Source organism: Petaurus breviceps, unplaced genomic scaffold (genome assembly GCF_028583685.1).
Source record: "Petaurus breviceps papuanus isolate PSGF00001 unplaced genomic scaffold, PetGlider_PUasm1.0 400, whole genome shotgun sequence".
NCBI classification, from domain to species: Eukaryota; Metazoa; Chordata; class Mammalia; order Diprotodontia; family Petauridae; genus Petaurus; species Petaurus breviceps.
The window spans coordinates 5,720,656-5,740,114 of record NW_027186316.1 but is presented as its reverse complement, the minus strand read 5'-3'; the positions used below and the strand labels follow the sequence as shown (position 1 = coordinate 5,740,114).

Below are 19,459 nucleotides of genomic sequence, written 5' to 3'. Positions count from 1 at the left end.
ACAAAGACAAAGAGACAGACATGGGGAGAGAGACAGACAGACAGGGACAGAGACAGAGAGAGACAGAGGAGAGAGACAGAAAGACAGAGAGAGACAGAGAGAGAGAGAGACAGAGAGACAGAGGGAGACAGAGAGACAGAGAGAGACAGAGAGAGAGACAGACAGAGAGAGCGAGACAGAGAGAGAGAGAAACAGAGAAACAGAGAGAGGCTGAGAGAGAAAGACAGAAACAGAAAGACACAGAGAGAGACAGAGAGGAGAGAGAGAGACAGAGAGAGAGAGACAAAGACAGAGAAAGAGACAGAAAGACAGAGAGAGAGAGAGAGAGAGAGAGAGAGAGTAATGTCATGAAAACCCAGAGAGGAGAAATTGTCTAGGAAGAGGTTGTAGATAGCAATGTTAACTTCTGGAGAGATGCCAAGAAGAAGCAAGGACTGGAAAAAAAACCCCATTGTATTTGCTGGTGAAGAGATCGTTGGTAACCTTGGTGAGTGTAGTCTCAGTACAGTGTTAAGGTCCAAAGCCAGATTACAAGGGGTTGAGACATGGGAAGTGAGAGTGGAGACAGCTCTTTCTAGGGTTTTAGCTGCCAAGGAGAGGAGAGATATAGCTTGAGGTGGGGATGGCAGGATCAAGTTAAAGGTGGTTTGTTTGTTTTCTTAGGATGGAGGAGATCTGGGTCTGTTTGGAGGCAGGCAGGCAGGAGCTAGAGATTAAAGATTAGTGAGTGCATCAGGGGAGAGAAAGGGGGAGTGATTTGGGGGCAATGTGCCAGGGGAGATTGGAGGGACTGGGATCAAGGACACGAAATGGAGAGGTTTTGGACCCCGGGAGAAGTGATACGCCTTCATCCAAGACTGGAGCAGAGGCAGAGACAGTGGGGATGGGGGGCTGAAGATGATGTGTAGAATTGGAGAGGAGAGGGCATTCTTGGTGAATGCCCTCAATTTTTAAGCATGAGGTGAGGTCCTCTGCTGAGAGGAAGGAGGCGGCATTGGTGCTGCGGAAGACTAGAGGAAAGACAGGAAAGTTTGAAAAGAATGTGAAAGGGAGTAGGAGCAAACATCAATCAGGGAAGATTAAAAGGTTTGTTGTATAGTGGCAGGGCCCAAATTGTATGAATTCTTCCATCAGAGTACAGCAGCTAGAATAGATGAGGGGCATGGTGGCAGTAATCCAGGGTTGGGATTTGGAAAGGGATGAGATGGTGGAGTGAGGGACTCAAGGGCATAAAGTAGAACAGGTTAAGTAGAAGGGAAAAATTTTGAAAGGAAGAGAGGCCAGAGCATGAGTGATGATCTGTACCGCAGGGAGTAGTGGGGAGAGCAGAGGCTGTGGTCAGCATGGAGAATGGGTTTAGAAGAGCCGAGGCACCATGAGAGATGGAAGAGTAAGAGATTCTGTTCAGAGAAACATCAGAGTTGTGATTTGTGGATGCTGATGGGAGTGATGGTGTGAGATCAGCCCTGTGTGTGGCTGGGCAGAGTGAAGGTGAAGGTCACAGGAGCTAAGGAGGCTGACGAACTGGGTCCCCAAGTATAAGGAAAGGAAGGAGGCATAACAGCAATAGCTAGCATTTTTATAGCACTACAAGGTTTGCTTTACATATGTTATCTCATTTGGTCCTCACAACAACCCTGGGAAGTAGGCGCTAGTGTAATTTCTACTTTACAGATGAGGGAGTTGAGGCACAGATGGGGTAAGTGGCCTGCTCACAGTCACACAGCTAATAAGTATCTGAGGCAGAATTCAAACTCAGGTATTCCTGATTCCAAGTATAGCATGTTATCCACTGTGCCAACCAGCTGCCAGCTAGATGAAGACACTTGTAAGCGAGGTACTGAACTCCTTGAGAAGGAAAGAGGATGAGCTGGGGGCCAACAGAGAGGATTAGGAAGTGGGCCGTCTCTCTGGATGGGGGAGAGCTTGCTAAGTGGCAGTGGGAGGGGGAGGCTTTACAGGTGGCACTGAGGTTCACTGCCCGGGTATATTAGGACTTTGTATTTCAAAGAGAGCTCTAGCACAGGCTCTGGGGCTTTATACTCAAAGAGCGTTGAGATAGCTCACTCTTCCCCTTAAGGAGAAGTCAGAAGCTGAAAGGAGAAGCCATACAAGCTCACAGTGAGTACAGCAGTGCCCAAGGGACCCACAGAGTAATGCAGGTGAGAGCCCACCCCTGCCCCAGTAAAAAGAGCACATGCCTGCCTGGCCTAGACTGCATGGCACTAGGGGGGAGCAAGGCCAGCATTACCAGAAGACAGCAGTAACTCCGAAGCTTCCCTCAGAGGCCTGAGCTACTCCCCCATCCATTCTAGGTCCACTACACATTTGTTATCAAATCTTGGTTTCAGTCCCCTACCACTACACAAACTTTTAAATCTGGACTGATTGATATTTGATTCTACTCCCCTTAGCATCCCTCCTTTCTTTCTTCAAGGCTCCTACACCACCAACCCCTCTTCCTTCCTCTCAGCAGAGGACCTCGATCTAGAAATTGAGGCCATTCACCAAGAGCGCCCTCTCCTCTCCAACATCATCTTCAGCCCCTACCCTCAATGTCTCTGCCTTGGTTCCCTCTGTGTATGCTTCTCCTTATGTGTGCTCTAGACATGTGACCTTCTCCATGTGCATACCTTATATATGTACCTATTTTCCCCATGGATAATGCCTTTGAGGAAGAGTGTGTCCTAGTTTTACAAGGGAAATATTTTATTCTTACTTTTCTTACTATGTTATTTCATTAAATGCCTTTGCCTTGACCTAATTGTGTCCTCTGGCTGACTAGCAAAAGTAAACACATCAGTGGGGGCTCCTGAGCTATTATTTTGAGTGGCTGCAGACCTACAGAATATCTTGAACTTGAGGTAAACTTGTCTGAGGAACCCACTGTGCTAGCTGGGGAGTGTCCCAAAGTGCTACACCTTAAATGTGCCAAATAAAATTGTATTGTATTATATGACTGATCCTTTGCATTACACGGGGGCAATTTTCCCATTTCATTCTTTTTGTCAAGCATGGGCAGCAACTTCTCCCCACCCTCCTTTCCCCTTGGGTTTCTATTTCACTATCCTTTTTTCTTTCCCTCCCTTTCCTGTCTTCCAGTTCTCATTTTCTTTGCACTGGTCTTGTCCTTCAGAGAAAGGACAAAGACATTTGAGGTAGGCGTTGCTTTGGGCCCCTCAGATGATAAGGAGCTCCCTGTCCTTGGAGAGTGTAAGGTTGAACAAGCCTCCCAACTCCTGTTGTGGATCTTAAGGACAGAGTTGAAGCCTCAGCTTGCTTCTTTCAGTCCTCTAAGGTGTCTTTGCACAAAGCAGTCTAAGATTAACCATGGGGGTCATTGCAGTGCAACATCAACAGGAAAATGACCTCACATCTCCTACAGTCTATTTGTTAAGGAAACCTCAGCACACAGAGACTTGGAATGCCAACAGCTAGAAAGATGGGTCTGTGCCCCAATTCCCTGGGTGCTCCAGCTCCCTCTCTGGACAGAGTAATCCAGGCCAGACTGGTTTGACCTGCCTTCATGTTGCTATAGTAACCCTCCCCTTCCATCTATAGAAGTAAAGTAGGGGGCAGATTGTTGATTTTGCCAGCCAAGGGCAGGAACCCCAAAACTAATGGGAAGAGACTCCATGGCCTGTGAACCCTTTTATGATGGGATGAAAGTATCTTTTAACCTAAGCCTCCTGAAGAGATTATGATCTGTTTTTCCTCATGCTCTTAGAACCTGGTGGCTGGGTCTGAATCTTGGGAAGTTGGGTGGTTGAAAGGAATGTGGTTTGCTCCCACTCTTTCACTGGCAGGAAAAACCCTAGATGTCTTCAAGCAAATCATTTAGCAGGTACGAGGATACTTTTTTTAGGTATAGGTTGGGATATATGACTGCTGGGGGGCCCTTCTAGCAATGAAGTTTTCTGGGAGTCTGATTTTGTGAGACCTGCAAACAGCCCATGGATGATGCATGTGGGCTGTAATGTTAGGGGAGATAACCTTAATGCAAATCTGAGTTTCAATCATATCAATCAGTCTTAAGAATCTCCAAATTGTTAAGAAGCTTACCTCCAAAAAGCCATTGCTGCTTTGCTATGAGATTTCGGTTGGAGTCTGGGTGTATCTTCTTAGAACCATAGAAGCCGCTAAACAACAGAAAGGAACTGTGGCAGCAGTATGGTTTTCCATGGTTCGATATCAGATATTATTGTGTCTGTATCAATATATATTTTTTCCTTCCCCTGCTACGTACCAACATCACCGGTGATACAATTTTTTAAAATCCTAGCAAAAAGACTACCACAATATATCAAAAAAGTTAATCAGTATGACTAAGATGGATTTATATTAGAGAAAGATGGTTAAACATTAAGACAATTAACATAACTAATCATGTTAAAAGAAAGGCATCTCAAACCATGTGACTTTATCAATAGATGCAGAAAAATCCTTTGATAAAATATAATATTTGTTTATGTTTGTTTTTTTTTAAGCAATCAGGGTTAAGTAACTTGCTCAAGGTTAAATGGCCAGTTATTTCTGGGTGTGGTACTAAGTATCTGAGCCCGGATTTGATCCCCAGGTCATCCCAACACTGGAGCTGGTGCTCTTACTCACTGAGCCACTCACTCACTCACTGGCTGCCCCTTGTTTATGTTTTTCAAAAGAAATCTACAAAGCATGGGCAAATAAGGAGAATTGTTTTTAATGTGCTAGCAAAGGTATATATCTAAAACCAAAAACAAATATTATTTGCAATGGGAAAACATGAGAAGCTTCCTAAATAAATACAGGGTGTCCCCAAAAGTCCTGGTGCAGTTTTAAGCAACCAAATCTTAAAACTGCACAAAGACTTTTGGAACTCCCTATACAGAAGTAATCCCATTGTTATTTGACATAGTTCTAAAAAAGACTACCAGTGACAATGACAAGAAAAATAACCTAAAGACAGAAGCTTTGGCAAAGAAGAGACAAAATTATTCCTCTTTGCTGAAACATGATGACTTACTTAGAAAACCCAAGAGAATCAGTAAAGAGCTAATTAAGACAATTAATAGCTTCAGTAAAGTAGCAGATAACAAAATAAAGTCACAATTTCTATCCAGCAATAACAAAATCTAGGAGAAAATACTAAAAAGGGCAATCCCATTCAAAAATTAACTAGAAAATACATAAAATATCAGGGAGTCAATCTACTGAGATACGTTCAAACTTCTATAAAGACAATTATAAAATTCCCTTTTTTATTTTTTAGCAATCGGGGTTAAGTAACTTGCTCAAGGTTACACGGCCAGTTATTTCTGGGTGTGGTGCTGACCGAGATTCGATCTCCAGGTCGTCCCAACACTGGAGCCAGTGCTCTTACTCGCTGAGCCACCTGGCCGCCCCCAAGCAATTGGGGCTGAGTAACTTGCTCAAGGTTACATGGCCAGGTGTTTCTGGGTGGGTGCTAAGTGTCCGAGCCCGGGATTCGATCTCCAGGTCTTCTCAACACTGGAGCCGGTGCTCTTACTTGCTGTGCTACCTGGCCGCCCCTATAAAATTCCCTTTTAAAGAAATAAAGAATGACATTAAAAATTGGAGAGATATTTATTGTTTGTGATTATTAACATCTGTTAAGTTAATTTGCAGATTTAATGCTATACCAAACTACCAAGAAGTTATTTTGTAAAGTTAGACAAACTCATAAAATTTGTTTGAAAGAACAAAAGGTCTTAGGATCTCAAGACAAATAATAAAAAAGTGGGAATGAAGAGTAACAGCACTTCCAGTTCTCAAATTATATTATAAAGTAGTAACCATTAAAACTATTTGATCCTGGTTAAAAAAGTATAATAGTAAAAAATGGAACAGACTAGAAAAGGAAAAATCAAAGACAAATGAACTGAATAACCCTGTGTCCAATAAACTTGTTGATGCAAATTATTTGGAGAATTTCCCATTTGACAAAGATTGCTGGGAAAACTGTAAAAAAGTTTGGTATAAATTAGGTTTAGACCATCATTGTATGCCATATACCACACTAAGCTCAAAATGACTAAGGAGGAGAAATCTTTTTTTTTTTTTAAGCAATCAGGGTTAAGTAACTTGCTCAAGGTTACACGGCCAGTTATTTCTGGGTGTGGTACTGAGTGTCTGAGCCCGGGATTCGATCTCCAGGTCGTCCCAACACTGGAGCCGGTGCTCTTACTCGCTGTGCTACCTGGCCACCCCAAGGAGGAGAAATCTTAACCAAATAAGGGATAGAGGTAATCACAAAAGATAGAAGAGATCATATCAATTACACAAAATTTAAAACCTTTTGCATGAATAAAATCAATGCTACTAAGAAAGGAAACCTTTAAAAGGGAAAATGTTTGTATCAAAGTCCTCTAAGGTCTTGATATCTAAGATATATAGAGAATGAACACACACACACACACACACAAGAGCCGTTGGATAAGTGGTCAAAGGATATGAACAAATAACTCTTAAAATAATTGCAAACTATTAAAAATCAAAGATTGCTCCAAATTCCTAATACTAAGAGAATTGCAAATAAAAACACCTCCAAAGTTTCACACACACTCCCTCTCCCCAGAAAACTGGCAAAGATGGGAATGATCAGTGTTGGAGGAGCAAAGCTTGTGTTTCCTCAACAGAAGCATACTGATCCACTGCTGGTCTATCTGTGATTTAGTTCTATCATTCTGGAAACTAATTTGAAATTATGCTTTGGAAAGCCACTAAAATGTCTGTTGACCCCACTGCTGGGAATACACCCTAAGGATGTCAAAGATAAGTCCCAAATTTTCCTAGCAGAACTTCTTATGGTAAGAAAGATCTAGAAACAAAGTAGATGCCCATCAAGTGGGAAAGGGATGAACAAATTGTGGTCTATGAAGAGAATGAAATATTACTTTGTTGTAAGAAATAACAAATGTGAAGAACTCAAATAAGTATGGGGCGATAGTCAGTAGTGCTAGGAAAACAATATAAGCCACGACTCCACAATGTGAATGGAAAGGACAACAACAAATGTGAAGCAGGGTTGTGCAGTTATAGTGACCAAGCTCAGAACTGTTGAGAAAACATTCCTTCCTGCCATTAAGTGGGGCCTATGGGTATGGAATCATTCATACACTGTCAGAATCAGTTGATTTTGCTAAACTTCTTTCTTTTTCTCTTTTCTTTTTAATCTTATTGTAAAGGATGGCCTCATGAATAGGGGAGAGGAGACGGATATGTGTAGAAATGGAGAAAACAAAAGCTGTCAATAAAAATTTAATATTTAAAGCATGAGAGATCATCTCTGTATCTCCAATACCCATTTCTCTCAAGTTCTTAGTAAGATAAAAGTTCACTAATTTGTCATCTGGAATATTGGTAAAGTTAAGCTGTCCAAGGTCACGCAGTGGCAGAGGTGGGATTTGACCCTAGTTTCCTTTACTCCAAATCCATTGTTTTATCCACTATACCACATGGTTATACTGCATAACTCTGAAAGAACATGGGATGGGAGGTTTTGAGCCCTGAATTCTGGTCCCAGCTCTCAAACTTGTTAGCTAAACTCCCAGGTCTCCCCATTCAGAGTTTCCTTTCATCTCTTTTATTTTTCAGGGATATCAGATATAGCTACCATTTCTAGTCCAGAAATCTAGGATACAAGAAAATCTGCCATGGACCAAACCCTAGTTAAGGGGTAGGGAACTTGAGGCCTTGAGGCCACATGTGGCCCTCTAGGTCCTCTAGTGTGGTCCTTTAAACAAATCCAAACTTCAGTTAAAAGGTTGCACTCAAGGACCTAGAGAGCCACATGTGGCCTCAAGGCCACAGGTTCCCCTAGCTAATTCTTTGATCTTGGGTGGGTTCTTTGGCCAGAATCTGAGCCAATACCTCTATTGGATGCACCCCCCCCCCATCAAGAAACACTACTGGATGGAAATTGAAGTGAATCTTTTGAAGATTTTGTTCCAGATTTTTCAAAAGAAAGTACTAGATGGTCCTTAACTTGGGGTCCATGAACTTATTTTTTAAAAGTTGACAACTATTCCAAATAGCTGGTTTTCTTTGGAATCCTATGTATGTTATGCATTTAAAAACCATATTTTGAGAAGGCACACATGGACTTTTATCAGGCTGCCCACGGAGCCAGGACAACAAAAAGGGTAAGATGTCCTGGCCCAAGTTCAGGATCTCACCATGAACACTCTGTGATCATAACCAGTGTTTGATCAGTGGCTATGAATGATTCCATTAAGTATTCTGGGATGCTGGTATGCAGGACTGGTTCCTTTTACATAAGTAAAGTATGTATTACTTTTACATAAAGTAAAGTAAGACAAATCCAAGAAGAGGACTTGTCCCCCAATGGCCTCTCTCCTTGGTTGGGTTACTTTGCTGTCATAATATAGCAATCAGGCAAGCACTGCACACTAAGATGACTTGGCCTTTGATAAAGCTAGATGTGCTGTGTGTTCTACCCCACCCAAAGGGAGGCAGTTGGGGGCCTTGCCCCATGTCCTTCTCTCTGAAGGGATGCTGCTGAGGGAAGAATGAGCCTAGTAGCCTTGCAGAACAGTCTTTTTATTTCTTTATTTGGGCACAAGAGAGACCATGTGGCATAGTGGGTAGGGAGTGGCCCTCTGAGTAGGGAAATCCTGGTTCTGAGTCCTTGCTCTGCTCCATCCTGGCTGGGAGACCCCTCTTGATGCCTCCTCTGTTCTCTAAGACTCTAAACCCCTATACATTGGTGGAAGGAGTTTTCTCACTGAGAATTCCTGTCATGAATAAAATCGCAGGTCCAGTGCAAAATAAAATGTATATACATATATACATATACACATACATATACATACATACATACATATACACACACACACATGCAATGGTATCCTTGTTACAGAGCCAACTGCCCAGACCCTGTTCTGTCATGTATATAGAGCCACAGGATCTCAGAGTGAGGAGGGACCCTATGGAACCTGAAGTCCACAATCAAGAAGAGGGTTGCACAGTTTGTCACTGGCTGAGCTAGGTCCAGAAATCAAGTCTTAAGACATCCTCCCTCTCCCCAAGCTAGCTCTCTTTTTACCAGGCCCCAGTGACCCATTCCTTGGTGCCAGTCTGACTCTTTGCAGTCATGTCTATATGGGGGGGGGGGGGGGAATACCAATAAAGCTTCAGCAGTCCCTAGGGGGTCTGGGCCCTTTTTAAGCCATCTTGGGGAGCACGCCTCAGAGTGCTGAAAACAGCAGATAGACTCAGGAACTGGGTGAGGGGGCAGCAAGTTGCTGGTATTCTCTCCCTATTATAAGCACATTCAATAAGAGATGGTTCTTTTGCATGAGGCTCAACTTCCCCCTACTTGGACAGTGCTGGCTTTCCAATGGGACCGTCTCCCAAATCAGTGAGAGGGCTTCCAGCTAGCCTTTTCTCAGGCATGAGAGTTCTGTCCCTTTAGAGCCTGCCTGGCAGGATCTCTCAACATGATCCACAGAGGCATGCTGAGCAGGCTTTGGTTTCATCTTTCTCTTGTGCACAGAGGCTCTCTCCCAGGGTTCGAGAGCCACATGTTTGCTTTTTTTGGTCACCATTCTCAATGCCCATCCTCACCTCAGTTGTCCCATAACCAGAGCATCAAAGGGACCCAGATCATTTCCTCGCCACCCGACCTCAACCCATGTACATTTGCACCTATTTGCTTCAAATTTCTGCTTTTCATCTTCTATTAGGCATATCAACTTTGAACTTGAGAGCCATGGCCACTTTTGCTGCTTCAGCCTGAATGTTCAGATTCCCACCCCGGCATGATGACCTTGGGGAAATTCCTTAACCTAGCCGGGCCTCAGTTTCCTGATCTATACAATGAAAGATTTGAATTGGGTAACCTCAGAGGGTTTGTCCACCTATGGACCTCTGATCTTGGACAAATTACTCCAACCTCTCTGGGCTTCAGTTTCCTTATAATTAATGAAATGGCTTAGAGCACTTCTGAGGCTCCTTCCAGCTTTACATCACCTGTAGTCTGTGAACTGGTTTAAAAAAAACCCACGACATTTTGATTAGTGTACTTCAATATAATTAGTTTCCTTTGTAATCCTATGGATTTGATTTTTATATATTTAAAAACATGATTCCGAGAATAAAGCCCATAGGCTTCACCAGATTGATTTGCCAACAAGGTCCATGACAGGAAAAAGACTGAGAACCCCTCATAGAGATTTCTGAGCTTATGCTCTTCGACAAGTTAATTCACCTCTGTGGGCTAGGGTTTCCTTATCTGTAAAATGAAGGGGTTAGAGGAGATGGTCTCTGAGGTCCGTTTCCAGTTCTAGATCTCAGATCTTGCAACTTTGACATGTTACTTCACTTTCGAGGACCTCAGTTTTCCCACCTGTAAAATGAGGGGGGTTGGGCTAGATGGCCTCTGACGACTCTTCCAGCCCTAGATCTGGAATCCTAGGATAATTTGCTGTACTTGCTCCCCAAGGGCACCCTGGGGAGAAAAATTTCTAGAGTGGTACAGGAGAGAACCCAAAGGCACCTAACCCCCACATAGTCTTTTGATCATATAGGAAGGCAGATCAGCGACCCAACCGAGACCAAGCACTGCAGGTACAACTTAGGACAACGTCGAACGAAATCCCCAAATCTCTCCCCCACCCCACCTTTTACACTACTGGTTCTTAACCTGGGGTCTGTGAATTGGGGATTTTTTTTTTTTGATAACTGTATTTCCACATAACTGGTTTGTTTTGTAACCACATGCGTGCTATTTTATGCGTCTAAAGACATGGTCCTGAGAAGGAGTCCCTAAATTCGCCTCAGGCTACCCAAAGTCCCGGAATTCGCGCCAGAAGGTTGGCCGCCTAGTGGTCCCCAGGGCTCCCTATTCCGGTGTAAGGCCAGGCCTCCTGGGCGCCAGGTTCTCAGCTCCCCCCCCCCCCCCCCCGGGGGCCCCGGAGCGAGGCTAAGGGGGGGTTCTAGGCTTCCCCACCTGTGGAAGAAGAGAAGGATGGACAGCATGGTCTGGTCAATGTTGCGGTTGCAGATGCCCTCGTTGCGCAGGTAGCAGGGGTCGCGGACCACCGGCTCCAGGGAGTCCTGCCTCATGATTCTGTTCAGCTTGTCGGCGTTCAGGTTCGCGAACAGCAGCTGTTCTCGCAGCTGCCGAAAGTTGCTCACGCTGGGGCTGGCGAGGGCGCCGGTGCCGCCGGTGCCGCCGCCGTCGCCGCTGTCGCCGGCCTCCTGCCGGCTGCGGTTAGCCAGGTCCAGGCAGCAGGTGCAGCAGTCCAGCCCTACAGGTGAGGACAGGGCCATCGTGGCGGGAGCTGCGGCCACACGGTCCGCGAGCGGCACCCCGACTCCTAGCTGAGCCTTCTCGGGCTGAGCTTCTGTGGGGTCGAACGCAGTGGCCGGCGGAGCCGATCGTCAGGGCTGCTGGTTTCCGGCGGCGGCTGCTGCTGCTGCCGCTGCTGCTGTTGTGGCGGCAGCTCTGCTCCCTGGTGCCACAGCCCCCAGACAGACAGCCCAAGTTTCTCAACTTAACACCCAGAGTCAGGATTGGACCTGTAGCGGCAGTGGGAAGAGTCCCAGGAGCGGCTGGGGAGGGGGCGGGGGCTGGGATGGGGGGAGGAGAGACAGAGGGGAAGCCTCTTTCGTGCCTAGGTCCAGGAGAGAGAGAGAGGGAGAGGGAGAGGGAGAGGGAGAGGGAGAGGGAGGGAGGGAGGGAGGGAGGGAGAGAGAGAGGGAGGGAGAGAGACAGAGAGAGAGGGAGGGAGGGAGACAGAGAGAGGAGAGAGGGAGAGACAGAGAGACAGAGAGGGAGAGACAGAGAGACAGAGATAGAGAGAGACACAGAGAGACACAGAGAGGGAGAGAGGGAGAGAGAGAGAGAGAGCGCTGCACACGGCAGAGCCACCAGAGGGCTATGACAGCATGTAAATCACTCCTGGAGGGCAGGAAGAAAGTTAGCAGCAGCTGTTTCTAGGTCCCTTGGCCGCAGAGCAACCCAGAGCCGCGCACACACTCCAGCCTCCCTCCCCGGAGGGGCTTCGGGGCTGCTTTCTCCTCCCCAACCCCCTTGTCCAGGCTCAAGGCTCCCTCTGCCACTAGTCAAGTCATATCCTTCCTTCAGAAAGCAAGCAATCAAACACAGGCAACCTTCCCTTCCCGTCCCACCCCTGCCTAGCTGCCCCTGCCTGAGGGTTTTCTTGTCCCTGGAGAGGAAGGAAGCCGGGCTGGCTGTAGGCAGCAGGAGGGATGAGAAGCCCCGGGCCCCAGCCGTGCTCCTAATGCCAGCCTGCCTCGGCAGGAAACTCCTGGAGGACAGGGGATATTTCACTTCTTGTCTTTGTACGCACCCTAGCACATAGCCCAAAGCCCGGCACAATAGGCACTAATAAATGCTTAAGTGATTGCTTCTATATGCAGCAAAACTAGGGAGTGAGTCTCTATTCAATAAGGATGTTCTCTGTGCCCCAGCCCCCCTTTCTCCACATGCAATGCTCCCCAGGTGCTAACACAACCTAGACATCCAGTAAAGAGCTTCACAGCCGACCAGCAGTCCTGTTTGAGACTCCATGTCCTGCTGGGCTCCAAGGTTTTTGTCCTTCTCCCTGGGGTTACCACTTGCAGAACTGGAGCACAGCCCTGGAGAAAGCTCCCTCCTTTGCCCCTCACAAAGTTCCTTATCAGAAAAATGGAAGAAGGATCCAGGACAATTGTTCGTCCAAAATGGCATTCTCCAGTCCCTGCCTCCCGCCCATCCCTGTCCCTGCTGCAAGCAATGAAGAGAGTGGGGATGCCCTCTCACCCTCCTACCCCACTGAGCCAGCACAGTTTGAGCAGTGGATCCTTGCGTGAAAGCGGTAAGGGGAGGGGGAGACTTGTGTTTCCTGCCTATGTTATTGTTGTTCTGCATTATTAGGTTCAACTTTGCCCTATTGGCAAGGAAGGTCATGTGCCCAGTCACACCCAGGTGCGCTCCATTGTCTGGCCATCACAGTGACAATGATGGATGTTTCTATAGAGCTTTGAGCTTTATAAAGTGCCTTCAATTCTCTTTGTTCTTCACAACTATCCTATGAGCTAAGTGTTCTTCTTTATGAGGAAACTGAGGTTCAGAGAGGTTACCCAGGGTTATACATCAAAGGTGGAATTGGGAGGCAGCATGGTGTAGTGCATGGAATGCTAGACTTGGAGTCAGGGAGGCTTGGGTTCAAATCTAGCCTCACACTAGCTGTATGACCCTAGGCAAGTCACTTAACAGCTGTATTTGTAAGATGAGTAGGCTGGACCTAATGAGCTCTAAATCTGTGATCCCAAGATCTCATGACTCTCAGTCTATCTGCTAAAACAAAATACCATCACTTTGTTAATACTTTTGATTCCAGAATTAAGCACAGGGCTATGGGATCCAGGAGTCAGCCAGGGGAGGATGGACTGGGCTGCCTGTCCTTCTTGTGGCCTGGACAACCCTGATTGTTCTGGACTGGTCTGGGATGGTAAGTGTGTCTTAAGGCCAACAGGGATTTCCGGTTCTTGCTTTGATATGCAGGTTGTTTATGCCAAGGTATAAGATGGGAGAGCCGTCTTGGTGAGGTCAATCAGAGGTGAACAGACCCTGTAACCTGGCTGAGCTCCACCTTATCAAACACAGGTAGCTGTATACCCCAAGAGCAGGAAAGGGGCCTTAGTGACAACGAGAAGGACATCAGCCAAGTCCCATAGGACCTGGGACCCAAAGACACTTAAGTGCTAAGAAGAAAATGGATTTGTTTTAGGCAATACCTTATGCCAGAGTGGGGAACCTGCAGCCTCAAGGCTACATGTGGCCCTCTAGGTCCTTGAGTGGTGCCCTTTGACAAAATCCAAACTTCACAGAACAAATTCCCTCTGGGTTCTTGAGTGCTGCCCTTTCACTGAATCCAAAATTCACAGAACAAATCCCCTTACTAAAAGGATTTGTTCTGTCAGACTTGGACTAGAAGATAGAACCTAGAAGGCCACATGTGGCCTTGAGGTCACAGGCTCCCCACCCTTGCCTTAGGCAGACTCCTTTCTTTCATTGGGAGAATTGAGAGCTCTCCTGGAAGCCAGGCCCCTTAATCCATGGGTTGCTACTGTAAGAGTTACAGACGCCAGTGGAAGGATCAAGCACTGGGGGAAAGAAATGGGGAAAAGGACATTGGAGGAAAAGGAGAAAGAAATATCTGGGCCAGGGAATGAGGGGGAGAAGGCGGGAATAGCAGGAAAAGACCAAGACCAAGATGTGAAGGTGGGAGAAGAAGGTCCCCTGGGGAAATTCAAGGAGAGAATAAGGATGTTCCCAAGTGACAGCCTGCATATCCAACCACAGACTTCTATCACTGATGTTAGGCCGTCTCCCTTCCCCCCCCCTCCCCAGGGCCATGGCTCAAAGGGGTCCATATCAATCCATGTACATCTTTTGAGTCTTCATTTCCACTGAAATCTTTTGTTCTCACCCCAATCTAACTGAGCCCAAATAATGCACATTACATCATAGTAAGGGAAATTGCCTTAAAACAGCATACAGAGTAAAAGAGAATGAAATTAAGAGACAAACCCTATCACCCCTGCTTCCCAAGCCTCCTAGGATTGGCAGCTGTAAGTCCATTCCCTCTGTATTCTCCCACATTCCTATAACTTTAACATAGGAATAGGGAGAGCTTGCAAGGTAACCCACTTCTCAATGAACTCTCCTTTCCCCCCAACACAGTAAGAGGGGAAAATCATCCAATCACTTAGAGGAGGTAGAGCTCACGGAAACCCTGGGCACCCAACATTGTGCCTGCTGTGACCTTACTCATGCCCCTTCCACCCTCTGACTATATCACCAAATTCCACAGCTGGCTAGCTGCCATCCATGCAGGAGCATTACTGTACTAGAGAACCATCACACAGGTTTTGGGGGAGTGTAGTTTCCAAGGAGGCCATCCTGTCAGACATGGCCATGGACCCACTCCTTTATATGAATTATTTGTCTAGTGAAAGGCAGTGTGGAGCAATGGATAGACAGATGGCACTGGAGTCAGGAAGATGTGGTTTCAAGCCCTGCCTCTGATCCATTTCAGCAAAACATTTAATCTTTCAGTGACTCAAGCAACTCTCTAAGACCACAAATAACGGAATACTTATCCCTGCACATTAGTATGGGTAGTTGTGTTAACAATAGTTTGTAGGTCCAGACCCCTCTCCTTCCTTTTTATAGTACATATATATAGTACTATATCCAAGTTTCATTATATTATTTGAAAGTTTTTACATGTTGCTAATAATTCCATTTCAAAAATGTTTTATTGGTGATCATTTTCCACCCACTCCCTTCAGTTTAAATTCCCCCTTGTGCTAAGGAAGAACAATTAAGAAAAAAAACAACACCTACATACTTAGACTGTGGCTGACAATGCATGCAATATTTGGTCTCAGTTGACCCCCCCCCCACCTCTCTGCTATGAAAGAGGAAGTAAGTTTTCAGATAATAAGTTAGTTTAGACAGAAAAATAAACACAGAACTCTAAGCTTGATATGACTCAGCAGTGGAGAGTGAGGGCCAGAAAAGAGAATGCTCTCTTAGGCTGCCATCAAAAGAGGCAGAGGGTCTGGTGCTAGGGAGGTGAGAGGCCTACTGACCTCTACCTTGGGCAAGCCACCCCAAGAAGATGGGCTTCATTCAGTTCAAGGGGACCATGTTCTAGGAAGGCCATTAATAAGCTGAAAAGTGTTCAGATCCAGGTGTCAGGAAGGGGAAAGAGCTTTTGTCCTACGCCCACCCCAAGTGATTATTTATTTATTTTAAACAGTCTTTTTTGGGAAAACTTTTGATATGGCCATATTAGGTTTGGTTGAAAGAACTGGAGATATTTAGCCTGGAGAAGAAAAGCCTTGGAAGATGGGGATAGGCCCTGACACCTGGTCTGGTAGAAAGAGTGTTAGATCTGGGTTTGAATTCTCATTCTTTCACTCATGTGACCTTGGACAAGTCACTGGACTTCCCTGGAACCTCAGTTTGCTCCATTTGTAAAATAAGTGCATTGGACTCAATGACCTTGGAGGTCAGTCCCAGCTCAAAGACCTGAGTCTAAGTATTTGAAAGGCCGGCACATGGAAGAAGAAGGAGCCCCAGAGTACTAAACTAGGGAGGGGACAACTAGGTGGAGCAGTTCTGAGACACAAATTTACACCCGATTTACTAATAGGTGACATTTCTTTAGTGCTTAAGATTCGGAAAGTAAATTATCACCTATTATCTCCCTGGAGCTTCCCAACAACTCTTCGTAGTTACTGTCCCCATTGTACTGACAACTAAATCCACTAAGATGCCCACAGTCACATAGACATAAGAGGCAGAGGAAGAATTAGAACTCAGGTCTTCCCGGCTCCACCATGAATTTGTTCAGTTGTTCAGTCATGACCCTGTGGGTCATACTGTTCTCTTGGCAGAGATACTGGAGTGGTTTGCCATTTCCTTCCCCAGAGGGTTAAGGCAAACAGGGTTAAATGACTTGCCCAGGGTCACACAGCTAGGAAGTGGCTGAGGCTGGATTTGAACTCAGGTCTTCTGACTGAAGGTCCATCTACTGTTACGTAGTTTAAATATGGCCTTTCAAAACATAAGTAAAAACTTATTACACTGAATACTCTCCAAGAATGGAGCAACTTGCCTCAGGAAGTTAGGTTCCCCCACACTGGAGGGTTTAAAAAGGAGCTCCCATGGCCCGTTGGGGATTTTGCAGAGGGGTGTCTTGTTCAGGTAAGCCTCCATGGCCTCGCAGAGCCTTTCTGGCTTACAGGGTTGATGATTCTAAATGGCTCAGTCTGTTCTCCATCTGTCTGCTTCTAAGTACTGTGGATATGGTGGTTACTGTGGCAGGAGCCCTGGCTCTAGAGTCACCAGTGTGACATTAGCCAAGTCCTTTCCCCTCCTCAGGCCTCAGTTTCCTCTTCTGTAAAATAAGGGGGTTGGACTAAATGGCTTCTGAGACTCTTCCCGCTCTAGATCTAGGAGCCTGTGTGTGACCTTGGATAAGTCTCTTCCCCTCCCTGGGCTTCAGTCTCCCCATCTATAGAATGAGCGGGTTGGACTGGATGGCCTCTGAGGGCCCTTCCTGCTTTAGATGTAGGATCTTGTAAGCAGAATCAGTGTAGATTCCGGAATATATCAGGATATATTGCCACCTTGTGGCAAAAGCATTGAACACTCACTACCAAATCAGGTGGGGTATACGCACCTGGTGATGTGTTCCCAATGACAAATTAGCAGTGTCTGCCCAAAGATATTTCTTTTACAAATGCTCGTGAAAAGTACATTTTGTTTCTTTAAGATTGGTACTGGGCTGCTGTGTGGCCTCTGCCACTAACTTCGTGACTTTCTGTCCCTCCAGGCAACTCTCTGAAAACTTTTAAGTTACAGAACAGGTGCTGATTTGCATTAGAGGAAGGAGTTTCCACACTGAAAGTTCTCCATGCAGATGCACTCCTAGAAAAAAATAAAAGCCATAGGCATGGAGCCCTGTAACATAATGGAAAGAGCCTCATACCTGGAGTCTGGACTTCTGTTCAGATCTTGTCTTGACCACTCCTTGACTCTGTGACCATGGGCATTTCCCTTTCCATTTATGGACCTCAGTTTCCTTATCTGTAAAATTGGAGTAAGGTAATAGTAAAAAAAAACTGGAAACAAAGTCGATGCCCATCAATTGGGAAATGGCTAAACAAAGTATGGTCCATGAATGTAATAGAATCTTACTATGCTGTAGGAAAGAATGAATGTGAGGAATATAGAGAAGCATAGAAAGACCTATATGAACTGATGCAGAATGACATAAATAGAGCCAAGGAAGCAATCTACACAGTGACTACACAAAAGTGTAAAAAAACAACCATTCCAAAACAACCAAAGAAGAATGTTGCAAAAATAACAAAGAGTAAGCATGGAACCAGAGAAGAAATAGAAGACACCTTCCCCTACTCTTTTACAGAGGTGGGAGGACCATGGGTATGAAACATTGCATATGATGTCAGATTTTTAAAATGTATCAATCAACTTTGCTGAATTTTTTTCTTTTTCTCATTTCTTTTTTTAAAAAATTCTTTGTTATATGGGAGGACAAAGAGGGACTGATAGAGAGGGAAGTTTAGGTGATATACAAACAAATATGAATAACATTTATTTTCAAAAACTAGAATAGTAACATACTACCTCTGACTCATCATGGTGTTGAGATCACCATGGATTCTCACTGGCTATGGTCAATGGAGCACAAGGTCTGGAAGTTTCTACCATGCTGGAAAGGCTTTGAGTATGATCTCAGAAAAGATTGTGTCTGTTTTCTGAAGACTGGTCTATCTACCTTGGAGAAGCTCATCAGCAGTAGACTGGATACTTGGTGAGGAATTCTTTGGCCAAGACACAAAGAAAAACACAAAATGGTCCTTAATCCTGTGTGACCCCCCATGTCCTTTACAAAGTGATGTGGCAGAGTTGCAAAAGATAGAGTAGATTCTGTAACCTAAGAATCATAGAGTTTGGGGTGGCTAGGTGGTACTGCAGTGAATAGAGCACTCTCCCTGGAGTCAGGAGGACCTGAGTTCAAATCCAGCCTCAGACACTTAATACTTACTAGCTATGTGACCTTGGGCAAGTCACTTAACCCCAATTGCCCTGCCTTTCCCCTGCAAAAAAAATAACCATAGAGGATTAAGCCATCTATATGTAGCACCCAGAGGTACCTTCATGTGTGTGGACCTTCAAAAGCTATTAAGAATTCAAACATGTTGTAAGTGTTAGCTCATGAGGCCCTTCTGATGCATTTTCTTTTACTAAGCTAACCTGAAAAGATACATTAGTTCAAAGCAAAAGATATTTTGTTAAACAGCGTAGCAAGTTGTGTTTAATCAAATCAAATCAAATCCTTCTCTAACCACAGGGATACACCCTCCCAAAAGCTGCTCTATTACCAGGAAGAACACATAGATTTATACAACCCAGATGATCAGTCTTGACCCTGTCATTAACCAGGTCAACGTTACACGGTCTTCTATTCTTGAATTGCTTGTCCCTTGTCCTATTGCCATTCAAGACTTGCCAAAGTCCAACCCTGGATTACCTCCACCACCTGCCTCCTCTGCTCCTACTCACAGTCTGCTGGATAGTAGCAGATCTGTTATCTAATCTTGAGTGGCCCTTCATTACCCATTGCAATCCTTTTTCTCTTCCCAGGTTGAATATCCATTGCATTCCCCCAAATTCTCTCCTCAAACCTCTTACACCAAACTTTCACCCCTCTCAGCTGGAGGCCTTGTCACTTACTTTATTTAAACTTACTGCCACTTTACAAAATAGAAGCCATCTGTCACCAATAATCATCTTTTCCCACCAACTCTGCATCTGAAAAGTCCTTGATATCACCCTCTCTGCTCTTCAACTTTGCTCCAATCTCTGATGAAGACATGGCCCTTCTCC

The 19,459-nt window shown here is 45.3% G+C and overlaps 1 protein-coding gene across 1 annotated transcript in view; it reads right to left on the bottom strand.

Moving 5' to 3' along the window:
- The window catches only part of TSC22D3 (TSC22 domain family member 3), an 82,198-nt gene extending 70,669 nt beyond the window's left edge, over positions 1-11,529 (bottom strand). Inside the window, exon 1 of the mRNA XM_069100438.1 lies at positions 10,970-11,529. Coding sequence (XP_068956539.1) covers positions 10,970-11,292 — 323 coding nt within the window. The 5' untranslated portion in view covers positions 11,293-11,529. The remainder of the gene's footprint in view (positions 1-10,969) is intronic.
- Positions 11,530-19,459: the final 7,930 nt, after the last annotated feature.